The sequence below is a fragment of the Pomacea canaliculata genome, linkage group LG6 (genome assembly GCF_003073045.1).
Source record: "Pomacea canaliculata isolate SZHN2017 linkage group LG6, ASM307304v1, whole genome shotgun sequence".
Taxonomy (NCBI): Eukaryota; Metazoa; Mollusca; class Gastropoda; order Architaenioglossa; family Ampullariidae; genus Pomacea; species Pomacea canaliculata.
In genome coordinates, this window is record NC_037595.1 from 29,138,532 (window position 1) to 29,163,866 (window position 25,335).

Genomic DNA, 25,335 nt, shown 5'->3' on the forward strand with positions numbered 1-25,335 from the left:
GCTCGGTCCCGGTAGGTGGCATAGTAGCGAGATTTGACTGTATACAGCATCATATATGACAGCTTCCTTGAAGACAACTAGCGCACAATAAGAAAGATTCCGAGGTGGCTTTGGGGGACGGATGATGGGTAGATAGTATCTCCTTTTTACCGGGGGCTTTGTCGGCAAAGAGCAAAAGAAAGTCGGAGGCTGATGTGTTATTACAGGGCGATGCTGGTACATCGCCGGAGGTCGTGCGATCGTCCCACACCTTTAGTTACAGTAGTCCGAGTCCTCCCGGTGACATAACTCTCCTCCCTACCTCTATCCGGGCCATCCACCCACCGTGCGAACACTGTCTCTACACTTAAATTACCTTTCTCATGCTAGCCTCCTCTTTATCATCCTCCTCCAGCTCCAAACTTCCCGCGACACCACCGTGATCAATTTATAAACCTAATATTTGCGGGACGGCAGTTTTTAAAATGTTTTGCAATAATGTGTTCTATTTTGCTGGTTGCGATAGTATTACAGGATAAAATAGTCTCATTGTATCAAGGATCTACTGTGTAGACTAATGTAGTTGTTTGTTTGGTGATGGAGATACGGTTAAAAAAAAGTCTCAGTGTTGCTTAGTAACTACAAAAACAGCAGCCTTGATGTCTCTCGCTTACAGGCTGCAGCGCCAGGGGCGGGCCCCCACCATGTCGGTTCACAGAGTGGCCACACATCAGTAACATACCTGCCTGGTCTCCACTGTTAATTCCGATTTGCTTGCAGGGCCCGACCCCTCCTCCACCCCACCCTTCCCCGTAGTGGCACCTGTAGCCAGCAATCTCATGGCACCAACGTTCTTCAGGGCGGTTCACACGCGATAAAATCTTTGGTGTCCAGCGGCCGTCACCTCTTGGCTTGTCCAGCGAGAATATGATACCCGCTGACTACACTTCTCACGACAGGCCCCAGCAACCCGAAATTGTATTCTACAGACTTGAAACTCAACTTCTGCATGTGTAATGCTTGGGTGTTCTGTCCTTAGACCTTTCTTTAAAAGAAAAAGAAAAGGAGAAGAAGAAAAAAAAAATCCACTGACCAAGGCCGGGCCCCCTTGACAGCCGCGGGCCCGGGTACACCAGACCCCCCTGTCCCCCCCTCTCGTCAGGCCTGGGTGTGCATCCAAGAAACATAGCCATAGGTGATCTGACAGTCTTGCTTAATGTCACGTTAACTTGTATGACCATGAAATTACCCCTTGTTTGGTTTTTAGAAAAAGCTTGATGCTGCTGTTGCCTACCGAACAAATGTGAAAGGTCGTCTGGAGCAACATGTACAGACTTTAGATCAGCTGAACAGTGCTCTGCATCTTCTGGAAGAACTGCAGGACATGGAAAACAAAATTGATGGTGTTTATCTACCCATCGAGACTATGTATGCCAAGCTGAGGTGAGAATTTACTTAAAGCAATTAATTATTAACCAAGCATGAATTAGATTATGATTAATAGAATAAGGTAAGCTGGTTCAATGTTCAAATATAATTTCTGCTGAATATTATCACAGCCTTGATGTTATAAATGTGTTTCTTTCAGAATCCTCTAAGTTTAGACAATATTTGATCTAGTTTTTGTTCACTAAACTTGGACATTGGCAGGGAGTTTGAACTTCGCCTTCCCCGACAGGAAGTAGAGCTTGTGGACCAGCTCAGGGAACAGTGGATGGAATTGTTGGAGTTGGCAGAACAGGTTCGAGTCATTCTACTCAAGGAACGTCGAGGAGCCTTTGAACAAGAACTGGACAAGCAAGTCAAGGTGAGTTTTTCTGCTGAACAATCACAACTCTTTTATTCCTATATTCATTGCAGGACAATCATCAACAGTCAACAGTTAAAGCATGAAAAATTTGGGCATCATGTGTTCAGCTTCACATCAGGTAGGTCAGTTGAGAACTGCATGCAGTATTCAACTCTGGAGAAAATGAGTGACACTGTGAGTTTATTGGAATGTCAAGAGATGTATACTCACCAAAGGCTGCAGATATGTTGTGATCATGTTTCATGTTATGTTGCATGTGTCCCCGTAAATGTCCTCATCATCGTCATCATCTGTAGCAGATGCCTGTCATAGCTATTTGTAGACACCTCACACTACGAGCATACTGTAGAGTCTTAAATTCAGTGACATTAATCATCTGCATTGAACTGGAAGGGACACTATTGATAGACTGAATTTAATCTTTGTTTATGTTTTAGACATTTGTGGTGGAAGTGATACAGTTCCGCAATGCCTTTGATGCCCAAGGCCCATCTGTGCCCGGTATCCAGCCATCAGAAGCTGTATCAAGACTGCAGGACTTTCAGCTGCGTTACCAAATCTATGATGCCAAGAGGAAGACTTTGGACTCTGTTTCAAAGCTCTTTGGTATTTCTGGCAAGCCTTTTCCAGAGCTAGAAAGAACAGGGGAGGTGAGCACTTTCTTGGAAGCTACTGTAATATTTATCAGTTTTATTTATTTTAGTAACCATCCATCAACAATTTTACGTGCTGTTAGATCAATGAAAAATAGTGTTTTATGATATAAAAATATAGGGGGTAACGTAGCAAGTAATTTAATATCTACATGAAAGCATAGCACAGTATTGTACAGCTACATATTCTCACTGTAAACAGTGACGGTCCATTATCATGATAGCCCAATCAAAAGACATCCACAACACAGAATAAAATATAAAAAATGTTCACTGGTTAGTCTTTCATTATGAAAAGATGATGACCTGATTGTGGAAATTATCTGTCTTCAGGAACTGGATCTACTGAGCCAGCTGTATGGTCTGTTCCAAAAATTTATTCGGTTTGACTCTCGCTTCCGAGATACCTTGTGGGCAGAGGTTGATCTTGGTGGATCTTCAAGTGAGGTAACTTGCCTCAGAAAAGTGCTTTCTTAGATAGTTTTTATTAGTACTTTTTCAGGTACATTTAAAGTTTCACAGTGTTTAACAGTAATAAAAGAAAGAATACCATTTAGTGTCCATTACGTCTGAGGCAGAAATGCTGTAACTGTGGCATTTTCAAATACTTTTTTGCCTTGTGTCAAAAGCAAACTATTTTTTTGGACAGTGAGCAGGTACTATAGAGTGTGACTTGACATATGAGCAGAGCATGATAATGCAGTGGGTACAAGCAAGATTTGCACTCTACAAATGTTATGTTGGTGGTGGTGGTGGTGGTGGTGTCATTATTTTTGTAACTGTCATGTATTAAGATTCAAGTTTAGAGAATTGTGTTGGGCCACTGCATGTGCAAGCCTCATTTTTTCTGTAAAACCTTACAAGGATCTGTTTGATAAAAGGTGGAGTCATACTGGGATGAGTGTCTGGCATTACCTAGCAAACTCAAAGACTGGGATGCTTATACTGATCTGAAGACTAAACTTCAAACTTATCTGGAAGTCTTTCCTCTTCTCCAGAGCCTAGCATCAAAGGTAAAGACTAATATTGAAATAGAATTCAGTTTTCTCGTACAAACACATTTTTTATGCATAGGACTGTTAATTAATTGCTGATTCCTACTTTCTCAATAGGTATGCTAGCATCTGACTAGCATGCAAATACTGTAAAGACAGTTGTAACTATTTATGTTTGCATGTTCTTATATAGTCAATCAATTTTGCATAATGCTATGGTGAATTTTTGTTTTGTAGTAGCATTAAAAGTTCTTCTGCACATCATTCTTCTATTTCTATTTACATATTTCACTTTCTAGTGATATTCTTTTCATGCTTCAATCTGTAACTATTTTGGCTACAGGGGAAACACAATAAATTTAACCTTCCTGTGAGTACAGTTGCTATAAGTCATTAAGTCCCCAAAAGTCTGTGTTCCTTTTTCAATACTGTGCACTTTACATTGTAGTTTTCATTCAGTTTTTACCTCAAAGTGTTTTGTTTTTGGTCCATGTTTATTTTTCTGCACTTAAAATTTTTGTTATCTTATAGGCCACTGGAATAAACAGCATATTCATTAAATTTTCTCTAAAAAGCAAGGGAACTTTGTAAAGGAGATTGGTCTACTGTTGAAAAATTAATTACTTTTGATTTCTCAACTGAAATTATATAATAATTGTGAGGTTTCTCTGAAGGTTGTAAACATTTTATGGTTTTAATTAATGACCTAGGACCAAATAAATCAAGATTTTCATACTGCTTCTTCCAGATTTTTGACAAAAATTCTGTAACCCAACATAAGGTTAGAAAGATAACACTTGCCCTGACTTTTTCTGCAAATAATTATAAGCTTTTTCACTAGTAAGAGGGAATTGGTGAACACAGTGCAATGTGAAGTTTATAAGACTCATTTGTTCTCTTGCATGTGCTTACATTGGACTTCAACTTTGAGATAGAGGGGGGATGCTGAGTTACACTGTGATGTCTTCACTAACAAAATGTTTTAAGAAATCTGAGGGTGTATCTCCTTTAAGATTTTCAGTTCTTCACATTTGAAGTGCATTTACATTTTGTCTGCAACCTCGACCATTACTCATGGTATTTCTTGAAGTCAATAAGGTCTTATAGCAAAGGTGAAGGAAGAGACATAATAAAGCTTTTTTCCACATGAAGTGAGGTAAAATTCTGAACACTATCAAATGAATAAGGAAAAAGTATAGTGAAGAATTGGCAGATACCTAATATATCTTCTAGATCACTATTTGATTCAGCATCTTGGCCCCAGTCTGGAAAAAAGCTTATTTGTGTTATATTCGATCTTTCTTTTCATGAGGTGAAAATCTTTAATTTGTTGTTGTTACAAATCCATCAAGGCTTTCTATTTTTGTCATTCATTTCAGTATGCATCTTTGTAAAACATGACACTAGTTCATTACTTTTTTTTTTAATATGTACTAAAATGATTGAATTTTAAAAGTTACTTTAAATGAAAACATTGCTTCTTCATTTTAAGATGTTGTGAGAGTAAAATTTAAATTTAATTGAGCAAAGCAAATATATAAGAATTGATATACATTTCTGTACCCACTCCACCTTATGGCTTCCAGAGGGTGAAGCATTTCTTTAAAAGATTTGTCTACATAATTTTGGTGTTGTTGTAATTATGCTATCAGACTTAAAATGTTTTATGTCTTGAATATAGATTACGTACATGAAAGAGGGTACCTACTCAAGGTTGTTGCTGGTGTTATTGTTGAGAGATACTTTTGCAGGAGATCAGAAACCGCCACTGGCTTCAGGTTATGCAGGTGACAAACAGCTCCTTCCAGCTAGAAGCCAATGTGTTCAAACTGTGTCATCTTCTTGACATTGGACTCATCAAGTATGGCACAAAGATTTTTTGCAATTTAATGTTTGGAGATCACATATAATTTCAGACACCCACAATTAGTTTCTGTAAATCTCTCTTCCTTTATTTCTTAAAATGTCCAACAAAAAAATGAACAAGAGAGAAAATACGGGAAATGAATGAGAACATTTATACTGACTAACTAATTTTTTTAATATTATTCTTATAGACACAAGACAGAAGTAGAAGAAATTTGTCTTGGAGCTAGCCAGGAGCTGGAGTTAGAGACAAAAATGCGTATGACAGAGGAGGAATGGACAGAACAGGTGCTTAATTTTGAGCACTACAAGCGTCGTGGACCAATGTACCTGGACAAAGCCTTCACACAGGTCAGAAGAGATTTCATAATAATATTACCTGTGATTGTTGCATCAGTGGAAACTGAAAATGAGGACTCATGTCAGATCTTTTTCTAAAAAATATTGTAGTCTGTTCCTTTGTTTTGACAACTGTAGCGTCTGCTGGAACAGTTGGAAGATGCTGAGGCGCTTCTGGCAACAATGCTGACCTCAAAATATATTGGCCCATTGCGAGATGAAACAGCAACATGGGCAGAGAAACTGAAGGAGGTGGCAGAGGTGCTGGAACTATGGCTGGAAGTGCAAGATCTATGGCAGTACCTAGAGGCTGTCTTCAGCAACTCTATAGCCGTCAGGGTACAGTTGTTGTCATCAGAGTTAATTTGCATTTACAAATAATAATAGTACGAGTTCGACTTAAGGAACACTTTCCTGTTCATGAAGAAAAACTCAGTGTGCTTGACATTAAGATAACCTAGGGATGGAGAGACACTGCACACCTGCACCCAACAGTGTATTATGTCTCACAGGTTCTATTTCTTGGGTACTTTACATTATTGGCATAGTGTTATGTGTAAATGAAACTTGATCATTTTTCCCTTTCAGTTACTAGCTTCATGACAAATTAGCAGAAGCAAGTTTTTTTTTCCCTTAAAAGGCACTCTGGAGAAAGAAATTTTAAGAAGGTTTATCATCATCAATTTTTATTCCTCTTATCAGGAGCTGCCACAAGAAGCAAAACGGTTTGCCCGCATCGATAAAGGCTGGACTAAGATGATGAAAAGAGCATTTGACACACGAAATGTACTTCAGGTGAGATCTTCTGTAAGGTAGTAATCACCAGAAATCAGCAGAACTGTCAGATTATTTGTTCTTTTTCAGAATTAGTTACTACCCTGTCCTATGAAGCAGTTGATTTTCTGACAAAACAGACACAGCATAGAATCTAAATTATGCTATCTTTTAAAACAAAAAAAATGGAATTCTACAGAAAATCTATTGCTAACATTTAATAAATTTAAAAAGGGAAAAGCTTGCTGAACTTTAGCAATATTTAAGATGTAACTGAGGTTCACATGAATGAGACAATCAAGCTAAACTATAGTTTGAAACAACTACTCATTTATACTCTGGGGACACACACACATGGGCATGTACACACATACATTCATCTCATGCGTTTTGCTTTTGTTTCATTCATTATCCAACATATTTGTTAGCACCAGCAGTTTTCTTTATGCAATACTTTGCATGCATTCTTTTTTAAGTGCTGCCATGGCGGAGAAGTTCCAAAAGCAGTGGTGCTCAGGCACATCCAGGAAGAGCTTGAAATCTGCTTCAAGTCCCTTGTGGGTTACCTTGACAACAAACGCCGTTCTTTCCCAAGATTTTACTTTGTATCTGATCCAGTTTTGCTGGCGCTTCTGTCTCATCCCAATGACCTTGAATCAGTGCGACCATACCTTCGGTGAGTTATTAAACATTCTCAAAAATAAGTAGTAAGCAGCAAAGCTTTTTTAGGGTAAAATAATTGCAAGACCTACCAACCACTACTGCAGCTTTGCTGGAAGCAATACAGTCAGTTGAAACTGGAAGAGATGACGTATCTTTTTCAGTGGCAGCCTGTTTGAGCATCAGTCACAAGAAGACTTTATTGTCTATTCTTGTACTTTGCCAGTCATCCTGCTATGGTGATTTAGCTAATGTACCAACTGAAGAATTTAATAGTGGCTTTTTCCTCCTTTGTTTTGAAAGCAAGGGAAATGGTAAGTGGGTTTAAATGATAGATAATCCATCTATCCATCATCATCCATCATCATTGTCGTCATCATCATCACTAGTAGTAACTAGTGGTACTTGTTGTTGGAGGGAACTGATGACAATTGTGTACTTGCATATTTTTTTTTCTTTCAAGGTCTCTCTTCATGCAAATACATGATGTGAAATTGGAAAAAAAACATGATTCTGGACTGGACGACAGTGGAAGTGATGACATTCGAGATGGGCATCAAGGTCGCTCCTCACGAACACCAGGGCTTTCACCACATGACCGAGGCCGTGCCCCATCTCAGATGTCTTCACTCCAACCTCGTTCTACAACCCCACCCATAATTGACAAACGATTGCATCAGCACTTTGTAAGTTTTAAACACCAAAAAAATTCTGGTCCAGATAATCTAGCAAATTATAACACAAAAAATTTTATCTACAGTCTGTACCATTACTCAGTGAGAAAAGTTGATAACTGGTTGAGCGTTACCAGGTGCATGTCCTCATTAAAATACTTTTCACTGGACAAAAATCTCACAGAGAATTCTGATGAAAATCCCCGCTATATACCTGTAACTAAGGTTTTTTTACTGCATAGCGTGCACTTTTGCGCACTTCTTGGTGATTGTGATGATGGTGATGGTGTAATGCTGATAGTGTAGCTGTAATATGTTAAGCTTTATTGTGGCAACTGCTTGCTCACCACCCACATCTTCTAGTTTGACATTACAACAAACTTTTATAGTCTCAATGGCTAAGACTGTACACAGAACCCAGTCCTGGCCTGTAGACTATCTAGTTTAATGCACGATGAAGCAATCATGTTTTGCAATGTGGGCTTGGCACTCTGGATGATGAGTACCCATCATCAGTTTTTTTGTTTTTTTTTTAACCTGACTGTTGGTCAAAATGCTCTTCTATGCTGGCTGACAAGGGCTTTAAATTGTAGGTTACCTGCAAAAACACCAAGCTAGACATGCCCTTTGCGGCTTCTTTAAAGTTCTGAAATGGTATGTGATACCCTGCACAACACATGTTCCAGAGCTATGAAATTTTATTTGAAATAGATGACTTCTTTTACCACAGTAGACTTGTGCAATCAAAAGCAGATGAAGTGGTCATAAAACTGATATACTTTCTGGGATTGCTGCTATCTTTATAGAAAATCAATCCAAGTGTTCTGCAACATGCACCTTCAATGCTACCCTCTGAAGGACTAGTGGATGACATCACAGAAATGGATGCCACTGCTGTTTTGAGTGCAGATGGTGAAGTGCTCCCTTTGGCAGAAAAAGTAAGTTGCTCCCCAATAATCACACTAAGCTTTGAAGCTGTTTGTTCGATATATTTTCTTTGAAATATATATATCTATTTGAGTCCAGGTTGTTCCTTTGATTCCTAGTTGATTTATTTCCTTAAAAAAAAACCCCCAAAACTTCACCAAGCAGTGATTTAACACTCTGGGGTAAAAGTAATGAAGGGGATAATTTTACTTTACATTTGAGTTTCTCTAAGTTGAATCACTTTCTAATTATTTGCCCAGGTGAATCTTGTGGATGGAGTGGAAGTATGGCTGGGAAAACTCAGAGACTCAGTGGGCCAAACCCTTCAAGAGATGAACTTAAGTGTTGTCAATGACTGCAACAGTGGAATTGTCATGGATGAATGGGCCTACAAAGTGAGGATATACCATAATCTCCATAATTTTCACTTTAATCCCCTTTAAATTTTAATCACTCAATACAATATTTTAAGGATATACTGTGATGCACTCATACAGCATCTAGCGCTTTGCATATCTTTGACAGAAGCTTTAAGACAGTGAAAAACCATTTTGAGTTCAACCAGACTTACTACTAGTGCATTCTTATTCTCTCCTTATGATTTAATAGTATCCTTCACAAGTCTGTCGTCTTGGGATGTTATATCACTGGACTCGGAGAATGTGAGACTAGCATTGCAGAAATCAAATATGACCGCAAGGCTCTTCAAGCACTTCTGAAAAAGTACCAGAACACAACTAGTCGATTGTCAACCATTTTTGTCCGTGGAGCTTGGAGAACATTTGATGAGCCAATGTTGCCAGTGCACAAAGTTCGTCTAGACTGCATGATTACTGTGAGTGTTCTTCTTGTGACTGCATGATTGAAATCAGTGTATTGCTCTTGTCTGTGAGATTCCAATGAGCATGTTGCTGATGTCTTGACAGCATAATTACTATGAGCATGCTCTGCAGGTGTGATTGTGGTAAGAAATTTTGCTTTTCATCTTCACCATTTGATTAGAGTGAGAGTAGAGTAAGTGTTTTGTTGGTTGGCTGATAACTAATTTTTTAAGTGGCCACCATCTTGAGAATTTTCCTTTAAACAATATAACAATTTCTGTTGTAGACTATTTCATCAAAAGCTGTCTGTTCTATGTCTAATAATGTAATGTTTGCAGCAATCCATGTATCTGAGGGATGTTTTGGAAAACATTTCCACCCGCAAACTGCGAGAGACAACAGACTTTGAATGGAGGCGTAGTATACGCTGCTACATGCATCCACCTGGTAGGAATGTTATGAAACCTATACTTTAGATAATAGGAAACTGATTTCAGTTCTCAATATAAAAAGGGTTTTGTCTAGTTCTCAGTTTTACTAAAATACTGCTACAGTTTCTCTTTACATTTAGGCTTTTTGCTCATATGCTCTGGACATGATGTTTCAACCATGTTTGAGAGAAAACTGTAAAGAATAGATTGCAAAACATTGAATGGTAGCTTTATCATGCTCTGTTCAAGATTATCCTCTTAAGCTTACTTTCATATCTGTTTACTGTAGATTTGTGTAAGTCATTTTACAGATGTCATATAAATGCTAGATATGTCCAAGTGTCATGGAATGCCAGAATGTTTTATCCAGATAGGTTGATGCAATATTTAAATCTGTTTTCATGTCATATGTAATTGAATTGCAAGGGATGAATGAAGTGAATTTTCGGAAAATAATAAATTTGGTAATATTTTTGATTATTTTATTTTGAAGCAGAGGAAAAGTGTCAAGAACCAATGCTGTGGATTCTTGACACGCCATACCAATATGGCTGGGAGTTTTATGGAGCAGACTGTGGTGCAGCTCTCACCCCTATCACAGAACGCTGTTTTTTGAGTATGTCAATGGCACTGTCTCGCTGTCTTGGGGTGCGCATTACCGGGCCTGTTGGTGTTGGCAAGACCGAGACCATAAAAGTAAGAGAATTCCCTGTATACTTATAATAATAGGAGGATTTATATAGCACATTTCCCCACAGTAAGGTGAGTTCAGTTCACAAGATACAAGAGGCAGTAGGTAATGATGCCAAATGACAGAAAAGCATCACAATTAGGCAAACAGACATTTACACACATGCACAGTGAACGTTGCCTGGAACATAAAAGAACACAGAGAGAAGAAAGTACCAATCAGGATAGACTTACATTATTTCCAGAACAGATAGGTTTTAAGGCCAGACTGGAAGCATGCAGCATCCCCACTGAATGGAGAGATAGAAGATAGAAGCAAGGCATTCCAAATACTGAAGCCAGAGAAAGAGAATGAACAATGGCTGAACCTCTCCAGTCTGATATAAGGGATAGGGAGAACTGACCTGCCTGGCTGGTAGGGCGGCACAAGCTCAGAAAGATAAATTGGGATGAGATCGTGAACAGATACTTCAGATATTTGACATTAAAACCTACACCGAATGATTTGTTGAGGCATACACACAAGGTACATTATAATTTCCCATTTACAAAATAAAATGGTCTCAAAGAGAATTCTTCTTATTGGAAAGATGCAGGACATTACCATAATAAATGATGCACAGATTAGTGAAATTTAGCACAAAATTTTACCCCTGAAATTGTTGTTTTAACCTTTTTCATTTGTAATAACCAGCTGTAAAGGAATTGAAATCATTTCTTTTTTCAGGGATTGGCCAACATTCTTGGCAACTTCGTAGGGGTGTTTCAGTGTTCTTCAGTGTTCAATCCCATCAACATTGGTAAAATATCTCAAGGAATAGCTATGGTAGGGATCTCTTTCTCACACTGTGGTCAGAAGCTGAATTATGTATGTTTTAGAAACATTTTTTTCAAATATTTGCACGCAGGTATGCATTTTTACATTCACATCATCATCCAAGTCTATCAATGCATGTGTAGATATCCACACACGCACAGAGTGATGTACATTTCTGCACACATAGATATCTACAGATGTGCATGAATAACTCAGATACTTGCATGTAAACAAATGAATATCTTCACACACATGTGCTCAGATATGGATGCACAAGCTTATACAGATACATCAATACATATAGATTGTTTAAATAACGTCGAACTTGTTTTAAAATTATCTTTATTTGTGTTCTTGATCAATCCCTTATCTGAAATTAAAGAGTATGCATTGTGTATCACCAGTAAGTGTTCTCGTACATGCAGGATGGCTGCTGGGGTTGTTTTGATGAGGGACAGATGCTCAGTAAGGATGCTTTGGCAGTCCTTATGGACCATATACAAGCCATCATCTCAGCCATGCGTGCCAAACAAAACTTCATGTATCTTGTTGATGGTGCTGAGGTGAATCACATTCAAACTTTCCATGTTCAGTTTAGCCTGTGGCAACAATAACAAAACATCAATATAATAATAATAATACATAGTTCTGGTATTATATCTAGATTTTTATTATAAACAATATTTCTAGTGGAGTCAATATATCTTCAACTTATATATCTTCAACTTAACAGTATATCTTCAACTTATTAGGAAGGAATGCGTAAATGGCAATGTATATTTTTTAATTTGCTTCTGAAATACAGTTAAAGATGTAAAATATTTATAAAAGCATATAATTATGTTGTAATTTGAAATGGTGTTTGTTGTAAAGAACATTACATTTTGTTGTAAATAACAGTGTAATAAATGTGAAGCTGATTATTTTATTAAAATTAATTGAAGATCTCTGCACTTCTTCCTGCAGATACCCATCAAGAAAAATGTGGGTCTGTTCATGACATCAAATCCAACTCACAGTCTGCCCGAAGCAGGTGTTCCTCATGATATTGTTGGGTCCTTCAGAACTGTCTCACTTGTCAAACCAGATATAGGGCAGATACTGAAAGCCAAGTGCTCTGCCCTTGGGTTCCGTGCACCCAACATTCTGGCTCTCCGACTGAAAGTGATGTCAGAACTTGTTAAGGATCAGCTGTAAGACTGATTGATGTTTCTGTTTTTGCAGAATATTTTATTTTCTAACAAGTCATGGAACTTTTTTTTTTATTATTTTTTTTTACATTGCTGCCGACTAACTCATGTACAGGTGTGCTTCAGGTGATTAAATATTGCTAAAATCTATAATAAGAAGAATAATGATGATGCTTGTATAGCACTGAATCCTAGCATAGGGCCAGGCTTTCTGCTTTTCATATTTCATCACATTATGACTGATTGCAGTTCAAAGGGTTATGATCACAGACTGCAGAAATGTGATGTCAACTCACACAGTTTTGATTACAGGCCACAAGACTACCAGCACTTCTTCTCGGCTTGGGTTCTTGGAAGCGTCTTGAAAAGAGCCAGTCAAAAACGTCGCAGTCTGAGAGATGACAGGCTCTCAGACAGAGAAAAAAGAGATGACCCCTCTCGTTGTGATAGTGCTAATTCAGAGGTGCCTCCAACACGACTCACAACACATGGTTCTTCTCTAGGAGGTGAGTTTGGTAAAGTAAGAACAAATTATGACAATAATCAATCATTGAATGACCAGTCTAGAAAATGTACAATGAGAGAAAGCAAAATCTTCCATTTGAAAATTACACAGTAATTTTTTTCATCATTCACTTGACATGTACTACCTGACCTGAACTTTGTGTGGACAACCACTTATCCACTTTGATTTCAGTTGGCTCAAAACAACCGGGACAGATGAATATGCGCAAAGGTGGGACACCAAACCCTATGACAGCCGCTGGAAAGCTTGAGCATGCCATTGTCTTTCAGACCATTGAAGAGATGATAAGTCCACGTCTTTCTGGAGAGGTGAGTGAAGGTCAGGGATGCTCTACTGCAAGACTTTAATACTCAGCTGTCTTGCAAACTAATGTTGTACATGTTGTTGGGTCCATGCTTTTCATCTGGTCAATTATTTGAAGAGATGACTAGTATTTGCTTGACATCAGTGGTCCACAGCAGATTTAATTGATTTTTATAAGTGGACTGAGTTTTTTGTGTCTTTCTTCTAGGATCTTTCAATCTTCCGAACCATTGTGAAAGACTGCTTTGTAGGCTTGCCAGATCCTCCAACCACAGTGTCCTCTGCCAAATCTCGAACCATTGACATAGAATCAGCCATTGAAAGCAAAGCACAGAGCTTGGGACACATTGCACACAAACCGTGGATCGCTAAGTGCATGCAGCTGTACAATCTTTCCCAAGTGCACCATGGTGAGTTACTGTGAAATTTCCTTTTTAGGACTTCCTCAAGTTATTTGTACTTTTCCTCTTAAGCACAACTGAACAGCTTAATTTTATTATTTTGCTAGCTATGTTCTTAAAATATTCTTGAGTTATCTTTAGTCTGGAATATTTTTTCAGGGTTTTTTTCCAGTAAGAGCATTCTTTTTTTTTTCAAACCATAGGTATCATTGTTGCTGGTAAGTCAGGCACTGGAAAATCAACCTGCATTGAGACTGTTGTGGAGGCTCTTTGTGTACAAGCTAGGGGAATGTCTCGGCAGTCTCATGCCAGTAAATCTTCAGTAGCATCAGAGAACATGCATAAGCTACAGCGAATTTATCCACTAATGGTCGATGACCTTTCCCTCATGTTTGGCTCCCTCAGTCATGGAGACTGGGTTGATGGGATTGTCACATCTGCCATTCGAAAGGCGAATAGGGTGAGTTTTCCTACCTAAATCAATTTACTAATGCAGGTTTGAGACCATATTATATTTCAACACTTTTTTTTTAGTTTTTTTTTTCCTCTAAAACATTCACAAATGTTTTCAGTACATAATATGGTCACCTTGTCAACAGAATCAGAGTACAACCTGGCTTTGCCTTGATGGTCAACTGACACCAGCTTGGGTGGACAATTTTAACAGCATTCTTTCTTCAGAAAAGGTAGCATCTAGATCAAAATTTACAAGATTGCTCTTAATTGTTTGAAAATTTTGCAGCTTCAGACTTAGTTATTTTTAGTTTATTCTTTGTTACTTCTCAGGGAGCATAGAGCTGCAAGCTTCAGACTTATGGTGCATCATATCTCCTTATTTTGATAAGTGGATATATGTAAAATATGTAAAAATCATGAAGGAGATAGCTTGTTTAGTGTCTGTAATATGCTGTACAGTAATTGACCTGTTTATGTTTGTCATCTGTATTATTAAACAGTTTAGAATTGGCGCTAGTGGCAACCTTGGAAGCATACATTCTGCTGAGCAAAGGCTAGGCATATTGCTTCATTCCACAACACTTAAATTCAAGCTGTAATAGTTGTGTGTGAAAAAACTTTTTCTGATGATTGCTTTTGTATCACTTTCTGAATTCAGAGCTTTTGTATTGTCTTACCATTAACAGGGACGCTACACTTTTGTTGAAGTAGTCATTATTTTTGTTGGTGTCATCCCTGTCAACGATTAATCTGGGTTGTCATTGACTGTAAGAAAAAGCAAATTTTTGTAGCACTTACTTTCTGTGCTTATGTGTTATTCTCACTGAGTCTAGACTGCGTGTCTGCATTGCACATGTGTAGAAGATGATGTACACATACCTATACACATGGTGCCTACATGTTGTGGATTTAAAACTATAATTTCACTTACAGCTTGCTGTATGTCTGCATATCATATAGAAAATATTATGTTTCTCCTAAAGGAGATGATTTATTGTTAAAATATTTTAAACATATTTCCTTTCATTTAATTAATTTATTCTGGATTCCTTATCTGTATGTAAACCAGAATTTCATTGAATTTTGTAAGTGTACTATATTTTTTTGCCACTTTTTTTAAGGTTCTTCATCAGCTAAATGGAGACAAGCTGTTCCTGTCAGACAATGTCATTGTTCTCTTTGAAACAGACAGCCTGACCAATGCCTCTCCTTCAGCTGTTGCTCGATCAGTATGTTTATGAAGTCTGCTTCACAAAGTTGTTTACAGGGCCTTATTTGCTGTCTCGATGTAAAACAACAGTTCCCCCCTTCCAAATAGCCGTTTTAGGCCATTTTTAAGAGACAATTCAAATATTCTCTTTTAGAAAAATAATTGCTGAGTAACAATTGGAAATATTGACAAACTCTATTTGCTGTAAAGTTTCTGAAATCATTTACAAAGGTCACCTCCTTGCACAGATCAAGATCAGCATAGATTTTTTTTTTTAAATGGATATAAAGTACAGTCAAATTTTTATATCTTAAGTCTGCATACATGTATTTTTTGTAAAACTTCCAGAAACAAGTGGTGTAGTTTGGTTTCAGGGCATCCTGTTCATGGATCAGGACACTATCGGGTGGAAGCCAATGGCTGAAGCTTGGCTTGAAAGCCGTACTCACCAGGAAGTCCACGTAAGCATTCGTGCATAAAGACATACTTTAAAGACTATTCCTAAACAGCTAAACAGTTGTCTTCAATCAAAATTAATCAAAGGCATGAATAATTGACAGTTTTGAGATTTCTGTTAGCTCACACAATTGACATGAAAACTGAATTGTCGTTTTTGCTAAACCAAGTGATTGCTATAGCTTTGAGATTGGGATTTGGGATCTGTTTGGGATTATTTTTCTTCCGTAATAATTCATGTATAGAAGGAAAATATCGTTTGATTGTAACAGAATTGGCAGCTCCATTCCTGTAGATATAGGCATACCTTTTACTGCTTTACTTTCTGCCTGATGTAGGTTCTTGCAGGTGGTCATGGGCATTTAACTCATATTTCTCTGGTTGAGGTAATTTTGAAATAGCCTCCCATCTTCTTGCTCTGCCTCCAAATCTGGCATCTTTGTTGTGCATGCTATATCTGATGTAATGTTCTTTGCACTGCATCTGTTGGGCAGTGGGACATGGACCCTATGGACAAGAGCTTAGAAGGGGTAATCTTCCCGGTTGTGTGATCAGTAGTGTGAGGTCTAGTTCAGAATTTTTTTAAATTTGGAAAAAAATGTGTGTTTTTTGTAGAATTATGTACTTGAGACAAAGTTTTTGGCACTGTGAACTTAACACATATTTGAAAGTATTTATTTTGTCATATTATCAATGTGGAGATTTGATTTATTATTCTTTGTCATGATTGAATGTCGTGTTCTCCTTTTTATGTCCTTTGTTTCGGACATTTTTATACTTGTTTTATTACTTGTTGTCATCATAATGCTAAAAGTTTTTATTGATTTCACTAGTTATTTTTAATATCAGAGGTCAGTCTGCACAGTTTCTTCAATTTTTATTTCATGCATTTATTTAGCAGGTCTCAGTTATTAAAGGATTGTGCTAAAAATGCAGGCATACATTATCAGTAAAAGATCTGCTTGCACCAAAAGTTCATGTTAATATCTACTCCTATCCTAATCCCGCTTTTTCATCCCCTACACCAACAGAACAATCTATTTCACAGTGCCGAAGAATTTAGTCAAACTAGAGGCTCCTCCCATGTGAGATTGGTTCATGTGTTTAAAGGTAGAATGTGGTGTTATAGAGAGTACTTACCATGAAAATCACTGCAACAGGATATTTAGGCAATTAATTCCCCAAGGTGCACTTTACTTTATTGCGAGTATTACATTACTGCCATCAGCCATACATCAAGCTGCTTTTCTTCTTTTCTTTTTCCAAGCATGCGTCACTGTTATTTGGCTGTTCAAAATATTAAATGTACATTACTTGAGATGTCTGGTTAATTGTTTCAGTCACCTAACTAATGATCAATTTCCTCAAACTTTCTGACTGCATTTAGTCTCTAAAATAAAAGATATATTTTATGTACCCAATATCTGTTTATACCTCTTTACTTTCTCGAGATGTACCCATGATTTGTGGTTTCCAAAATACATCGATCGTATATGATCTTTATCAGATATGGGGCTTTTCCTCCTATGTATACCATCCATAAATCATCAAATGTGAAGAAAAAGATGTGATATGTTACTACTCAAGCAGCTTATCAATGCGAGCTATGCTGGTGCTATGGAATAATGTGTGGACATTTCACAGAGCTTTTTATGTTGCTTCAGCAAATTTTGCTTGGATGTGAGAACATGTATTGCACATGCATTTTCCTAGTGTCCTTCATGAAGCAATATGGATTCTTCCTAGTGCTGTTTAAGTTAACACTACACAATTCTATGCATCTGTCATCAAATCATAAGGCTTTTCTTGATGGAAAGGTATTAAACACCTACAATGAATGTGTAATAACTGATACTCTTGGAATTTTTCTAAGTATATATTTGGATAAAAGATTAACTGATCATGAAATACAAATATTATATGATTATGTTACAATTCACTGGCTTAGAAGAATTCCTTATAATGATATCAGTTGTTTTGCACCGAGTATTACTACTTGTGCTGAATTATAGTTGATCTTAAGTAGTTGTTTTAATGGTGCAGAATGTGGTTGCTGGCAGGTACTGCAAAGAGCTTTCCAAAAAACACTGGATCCTATCACCAACTTTGTACTGCATGAAGCAAAGTGAGTACTTACTGACTTAAGTTATTCTTTAGACATGTTTCTTAATGTTTAACATTTTGAGGAAATATTTTGACTTTTTTGGGAGCAAAGCTAAAACCATTTACATTCTGCATTCCAGACCACGTTTGCGACTGAGTGAAGTAGGTATGTTCCGTACATGCCTTGGACTTTTGTCGGCCATGTTGGCAGACAACATTGAGATTGGAGGAGAGCTGCATATTGAGAGATTGTATCTATTCTGCCTCATCTGGACATACGGTGGTCTATTAGATGCTGCAGACCGCAAGGCCTTCTCTGACCTTCTTACAACTTTGTCAACAGCGTAAGCACTGGCAGTTCGGTAGCTTTGGAATCTGCTCTTCACAAGACTTTTAAGTATCTTTCTATTACATTTAAAATCATTTGGTTAAAGACAGAAGAATTTCAGTGAACTGGATGTTTTTATTCCACTCTGAAACAGATTTCAGTATTCTAACATTGATAGTGAATAAAGGTGCAGATATATATCTAATCAGTCTATCAGTCTGTTGATCCCCCCACTTAAAATATGATTCTGTTCAGTTGACAAAATATTTATAAAGCTTTTAGTTATCATCAGTACCCAGATTATTCTTATTTTTTTAATATCTTTGTCACAATACTTTGCTTGAGACTTATTAAACTTGTTGAGAGTTTCAATTCAATGCTTACAGATTGCCAGATGATGACCGAGACATTTGTGTGTTTGACTATTATGTGGATGAGTCTGGTGAATGGGACCCATGGCACTCCAGGTCAGCTAATATGCATTGATGCTTGTGTAGTTGGCGATATTTCAGTGGTTTTCTTATAAGACCTGTTTTGCACTCATGTTTCAAACTTATGACATGGTATTATATTTTTAATTTATTATGGGCTTTATTGTCCTAAATACTGGCACATCACCCAAAGAAGTTTAGCGTAGGTAGCAGAGATGCTGCCATTCATCCTGCCAAAAATATGCTTTTGGGCATCTAAGAAAATATGATCTATTCAGAACTATATTAATTGTGTCAAATGTCAGTATATTGCTACTCTTTACATTTTCTTTTCATTCATATGGACTCAATCTTCAGTATAGGCTGTATTTCTGCTATATGTATGAGTATTATGTATTTTAAAGGGATTATGCTTGTGTGGTTATGATATTTATTAATAAAATCTGGAAGGTCTTTCTGTCCAGATTAGACAGAGACACAAAATCATATCCTGTAACATAAGGAGTATCTATTATGAAACACACATTAATATGCTAAATGAAATTCAGTGAAGCAAAGTTTCATAAATAATGCAGGGTGCCAGAAACAGTATTTACAGACAACCAGGACTTACTTGGAGAGGTCTTCATTGACACCGTTGACACAGTAAGAACTTTGTAATATTTTTAAGACTTCAGTAATGATTTATGACAAAGAATGATGATAGGACTCCATTTTCTACATCATTTGGATGCACATGCAAAATTAACAGAATGTCACGCACACATGCATTATGTTTTGAACATGTGCACATGCAAGCACACGTAATAAATTAATAACAAGCTGTGTTGCTTTGACAGATTCGAACACATATCCTGATGGAATTTGCTGCAGCATCTGGGCAAAATGTGTTGTTGGTGGGTCCACGTGGAGCAGGAAAGACAGCACTCATCGACACCATCATCAATGCACAGGGTATAAAAATGATGAAACAGTCATAATGCTAAAAATGGATCTTTAACACACCATTTGAGAGCAAAGCTGCAATTTCTGGGTATTAAAAATGTGCTGGTTATGATTTATCGTGAAACACTTAGTATTTAAATTTCAACATTCCAAAGAAAAAAATATCTGCAGCATAGAAAATTAAGAAATATAGAAAGTCTGTTCCAGCTTAGTTAAAAGTCTAACCATGGTAAATTTGGTGTTTTTGTAGCCATGGCAAGTTTAAAGTCTCTGATCACTGAAGTTCAATCATATTAAATATGGTTCTAGATCCACAAACATCTGTTTGCAAGCGGTTAGTCTTCTCAGGAGCATCCACAGCCACACAGTTGCATCAGTTTGTGGAGTCAAACATCTTTCATAGACAAGGTGAAGGATTTATTTCCATTGGCTTGCTTTTATGTACTGGATGAGAATTTTATAATTTGATTTCACATCTTTATTGTTTTTCTGTGTTAAATTTTGATTTCATTTTATACAGTTATAAAATTTTATACAAATTTCTTACACTAGTTGCTAATATCCACAAATTTTTTTGTCAGAAAAATAGGCTTACTTTATTTAATATATAAAGCTTAATAAATTACTGAGATGGTTTAGGCAATTTTTTTTACAATAATTTTACACTTTTTTACCCTTCTGACCACCATATGTTAGAACAATTGTAAATATCAACATATGAGTGTGAGTGTGTATATATGTGTGGGTTTTTTTTTTTGTTACAGGTTTTGTTTATGGTGCCAAGGAGAATAAGAAGTTAAAGGTTTTCATTGATGATATAAATTTACCTTCTGCCCAGCAGGATGGAGTCCAGCGGTGTAATGAAGTAGGCACTACTGAAATAGAACCAAAAATATGACAGTTACTAGCATTTTTTGTTACTAGTATTTTTGTTAAAACTGAGTTTTAAATGACAAAATAACTGATGTTAATGCTGCAAGAGACTGGTTTCTATCCCTTAATGTGAGCAAGGAGGATGTCCATGCTTCTAAGTTGTTGTATAAAGCATCATTTTGGCACTGTGGCATAAGGAAAGTTGTTTAAATAGATTTATTCTAAAATTACTTGTAAATCTTTATTTATTGTTTTGATGTATAGCTTATGATACAGGTGCCTTTCTCAATAACTTTTAATGACAGAATGAGGATGTGAGTGAGAGAGGACTTGTGTATGCATTTGCAAGATATATATATCTTTTTATCTTTGCATGCATATATTTTTAGCTGCATTCTGCTGGAGAATAGTACACATGAATGTTTCACATGATTATGTAAAATAGGAATACATATCGCATGTATATTAAGTGGGGTGTTTTTTTTCCTTTTCGTACATTGTAGCTTCTCAGACAGCTGCTGGACAATAAAGTGCTGTGCACGCTCCAGAAACCATTTGAGCTGCAAATTGTCGAAGGCCTAACTGTCTTCTCTGCTATGGCACTTGCAGATCATCCATCAGTTTCTAATCGTGTTTTGACAGAGCGCCTACGGGTATTTATGCATTCTGTGTTTTATGACTATGACTAGTACTTCACTATCAGTTCAAAAGTGGACAAATAAATTCCATACATTTGTTCCAATAATGATTATTTTTCTAATATATACATTACTTAGCATGTATTAAATATAATAAACCTGAAGTAAGGCTAGACTTTCAGATATTTTCCATTTTTTTTTTTTAGGCCATCTGTCTGGCTGGCTTGTTTCCAAATGTGATGCATGAAGTTTGCTTAATGGCGCATATAATATCTAAGCCCCATTTCATGTTTTCTGTTGATCCTTAGCGCCACTTTGCTGTGTTCAGTCTACCTGCTGCTCAGGGTGAACCTCTCAAGTCTGTTGTGCATGGTATTCTTGAGGTAGACTACTCTCTTGACTTACACATACAGATGGTGACAGATTTGATGGTGAAGATTGAGAAAAGATTGGTAGTTTTGTAAGGTAGTTACCTGTATTTGAAGTTTTTTTCGCCCTAAACGCTAGATATAATATTAATTATGAATGCTTGAGAAATAAAAAAAAAAATGTGCAGCCACATATGAGCAGAAGTGCATGTGTGTGTACATGCTTGTGTGTGTATGTGTGTCACTGTGTGTGTATGTGTGTGTGCATCTATAATTTTATTTCACTGCAATTTTGCAGTTTCTGATGACAGAAACAAGTTTTTTGTGAATAGAACAAGCAATTTAAGATTCATTTTTTCGTTGTTACAGGCAAATATGACACAGCATGAATCACCTGGACTTGACCTTGATCTTCACAATGCCCTGGTTAGAATGTCATGTGACATGCTGTTGGCTGTACAGAGTGTTCTTAAACCAACTCCAGTATCAGGACGACATCACTACTTGTTCACACTGAAAGACATCAGCAAGTGTTTCCAGGTAAGAGAAGAGTTTTTTTCTTTATGCAAATAAAAGTTTATGGTTTTCTGTATCAGCATGTCAAGGAGCAGATCACATGGAGTCCTTCAGTCTCTCTTCTTTCTCAGAAATACCTCACACTCATATTCTCTCCTTACTTTGTTAATATTATACTTGATTATCCACCATGTCATAATGACAAACTCAGTGACATTAAAGATATCAAAAGTGTCAAATGTCTCTCTGTCATTCTATCAGCCTACATTTCCTTGTTATGCTGTAAAAATGCAACACTCTTTTATTTTTATGTTTTTAAATTTATGTACTAAAATGTAGCTAATGCCATTAGCTCTGTTAAGTCACATTCATGGATTGTTTTATTTTCATTATAAGTGCTTGAAGCGCCTGCCAGATGAAAGCAAAGCAGATGAAACAATGGTGATTTCTTTGTGGCGACATGAGATCATGCGCATCATGCGTGACAGAATCAGTCGCTCTACAGATCTGCTGTGGTTTGATGACAAGCTTCACCAGGTTTTCTCACAGGTATTCACTCTTTATGCTAACTAGTTCTAGTTAGATCAATAAATGTTCAAACATTTCAACATTTACTGTTTTAAGTTAATTACTTTTTATGCTGGCAGAAAGACAAGTGATACACTTTTTCTAATTTCTGATTACTAGCTCAAATCAAACCAAACTTTATTGTCGGTCTGAGAAAGTCCAAGAATGATTGTATCTACAGAACTAGGCTGGTGTTGACATTCAAGTCTAATAAGCACTTTACAAGGTGTGGCTGGACTGTGTTGAAGGCGCTGGAAAAATCCATGAACAGGACCCGAGGTGTCCAAGTGTTGTAGGATAGTATCTAAAAAGTGAGAGTGGCACCAGACACTCCCCTACTTGATTTGTAAGCAAACTGCAGAACATCCAGGTGATCAGCCACAATGGAGGTTATGAAACTTCCCACAACCCTCTCCAGACACTTGGCCAAAACAGATGTGAGAGCCACAGGTCAAAAATCTTTCAAGCCTGTAGTCTTCAGCTTCTTTGGCACTGGTATGATTGTTGATGTGCACCATAATTTGGGGACATTGTGAGAGTCAAAGGAAAGCTGAAAAAGTCTGGTAAAGAAACCCCCTATAACTGACTAGCACTCTCCTTTAGAAACTTGCCTCTCATGTGGTCAGGTCCAGTGGCTTTATGTGGGTTAACATGAGAGAGAATTCTGATGACATCTCCTTCATAGACTGTGACAGTAGCTGCCAATAATGAAGAGCAAACATTATCTACTTCCTCACTGAAGTCTTTCATGTCAAATCGTGTGTAGAAAGTGTTGAGCTCATTAACAAAAGTGAGGGGGTCAGTATTTCTTTTGTTTTCTACCCATGACAGTGTTTAGGCCTCTCCATGCTTCCTTTGCGTTGCCCTTGCTGTCGCTTTTCTACCTTCTTTCTGTATTCAACCTTAGATGTTTTTGCCTGTTTAGCTGCTTACTTATGCAAAAAATACTAGAAATCCATGGTGTTTAGTGTGCCAGCAGCAAGTAATGTGAGATCTACTACTTTGTATGCCTATATAATGTAATGAATCTGTGTGTGCGTGTGTGTGTGTGTGTTTTGCCTTATTTTGATTTTTTCAGCATTGGTCTAAGCTGGAAGAAAAATTTGCAGAGTATTTTGTCACCTTTCCCACAGATGCTCGCATATATCAACGGCCTCTTACCACACATGGTACCAAGCAGGTCAAGGTAAAATTTGTTTGGACTTAAAAGTCTGTCTTTATGTAACAAGTCTATTAACAGTACAGCAAATGTTGGAATATGTTTGGTGAAGTGGTAAGGTCTTGAGAAAATCTTTCTTTTCAGAATCTATCAGTTATTGTATGGACACTATGCAGTAAAAGTTTCTAGGATAGTGACTTGTTGAAAAAAAAAAAGCAGTACATTTTGGCCTCATTCTCAGGTTTATACCAACTGTTTGCGGAAGATAAACGACTTGATCCCAGGGTTAAAGCCTAACAAATTTTGTTGGTTTTTTTTTTTACTGTGAATAACTTATCTCGTTATGGTTACCATCTCTGTAGTTTTAAGCACTGGGTTGGGAGAGGGACCTCCGACCCATGTCTGTCCAATATATCCAGTTTTCTGAACTTGCAACTGTGTCCTGAGCAGAGCCCAGCAAAATCTCTTGCTGATCCCAGCTGGATGGTCATGACTCAGTTTTTGTCACAGGACTACCATAGCATAACTAGCAACAAATTGCATGTTATCACATTTATACCCCTTTTGGAGAGTCTGTAAACTATTGTAGAACTAACTTGTTTCTCTTAAATGATTCACGTAAACTAGCACACACACATTAGTAGCAAAAACATGTTATAAAGAAATGACACTTACCTGAATGGACTTGTTGACTTCAGAGCCATACACCTTAACTCTGCCTCGAAAATAATGGACTGCTTGTTAAAATTGGCATGTGAGAAACTGGAAACTATCTTGAAAATGGAGATTAGACACTTGATGATTGCTAAATACAAAAATAAAAATTAATCTGCCTTTTTACCTTTGACAGCTTCAGATAAATCAAAGGTCAAAGAAGAAGTGAAGTTTGTTGTAATTTTTCTTTCTCCATGACTTAACAGATAACATGACATTGAGGCCTTCCTAACATCTCTATTTTAGACTTGGTAGAGTGTGGGTCTAAAAAAACTGGTATTTTGGCATTGCTATTGCCTTAATAACTCTGAGGGCTGTAGCTCACCTGAAGAGTAGGGCACCCCACATGCCAGGCTTGTGCTAGTTCATTATCAGGAGGTCAACTTTTGTTGGTTTGAGAAGAAATGTGGTCATCTAATACAGTAAGTTAAGAAAGATAATTTCATTTTCATAAAAATTTTAATTTGAGGCATATAATAGGTTTATTTTTGGTCTCTTGTTTCATTTGCAGGTAATGCTACAGCCAGTTGAAAATCTTGGAGACTTGCACACCTGTCTAAACACCCACCTGACCCGCTACAATGAGGAATTTGGCAATGTGAGATTGGATATCATGCTTTCTGACTTCACCATTGCACATGTAGTCAGGATGCATCGTATCCTCAGTTTCCACCATGGGTTGGTGCATTTTTGCAATTTTTTAATCAAAATGAAT

General features: G+C 37.1%; 1 protein-coding gene across 1 annotated transcript in view; it reads left to right on the plus strand.

Annotated features, from left to right (window-relative positions):
* LOC112566202 (dynein gamma chain, flagellar outer arm-like) overlaps positions 1 to 25,335 on the plus strand; it is a 70,256-nt gene that overhangs the window by 19,475 nt on the left and 25,446 nt on the right. The window contains 42 exon segments of the mRNA XM_025242222.1: positions 1,247 to 1,422; positions 1,630 to 1,786; positions 2,227 to 2,439; positions 2,776 to 2,889; positions 3,324 to 3,455; positions 3,781 to 3,807; positions 5,189 to 5,298; positions 5,495 to 5,654; positions 5,781 to 5,981; positions 6,345 to 6,437; positions 6,893 to 7,092; positions 7,540 to 7,762; positions 8,557 to 8,688; positions 8,938 to 9,072; positions 9,287 to 9,331; positions 9,333 to 9,512; positions 9,837 to 9,945; positions 10,423 to 10,625; positions 11,347 to 11,445; positions 11,862 to 11,999; positions 12,403 to 12,629; positions 12,939 to 13,132; positions 13,324 to 13,460; positions 13,664 to 13,865; positions 14,060 to 14,316; positions 14,456 to 14,542; positions 15,434 to 15,541; positions 15,897 to 15,983; positions 16,473 to 16,508; positions 18,039 to 18,103; positions 18,222 to 18,425; positions 18,796 to 18,876; positions 19,416 to 19,485; positions 19,680 to 19,794; positions 20,095 to 20,193; positions 20,550 to 20,650; positions 21,162 to 21,311; positions 21,605 to 21,679; positions 22,034 to 22,204; positions 22,577 to 22,729; positions 23,826 to 23,933; positions 25,132 to 25,298. Of these exon segments, the coding sequence (XP_025098007.1) occupies positions 1,247 to 1,422; positions 1,630 to 1,786; positions 2,227 to 2,439; positions 2,776 to 2,889; positions 3,324 to 3,455; positions 3,781 to 3,807; positions 5,189 to 5,298; positions 5,495 to 5,654; positions 5,781 to 5,981; positions 6,345 to 6,437; positions 6,893 to 7,092; positions 7,540 to 7,762; positions 8,557 to 8,688; positions 8,938 to 9,072; positions 9,287 to 9,331; positions 9,333 to 9,512; positions 9,837 to 9,945; positions 10,423 to 10,625; positions 11,347 to 11,445; positions 11,862 to 11,999; positions 12,403 to 12,629; positions 12,939 to 13,132; positions 13,324 to 13,460; positions 13,664 to 13,865; positions 14,060 to 14,316; positions 14,456 to 14,542; positions 15,434 to 15,541; positions 15,897 to 15,983; positions 16,473 to 16,508; positions 18,039 to 18,103; positions 18,222 to 18,425; positions 18,796 to 18,876; positions 19,416 to 19,485; positions 19,680 to 19,794; positions 20,095 to 20,193; positions 20,550 to 20,650; positions 21,162 to 21,311; positions 21,605 to 21,679; positions 22,034 to 22,204; positions 22,577 to 22,729; positions 23,826 to 23,933; positions 25,132 to 25,298 (5,741 nt within the window).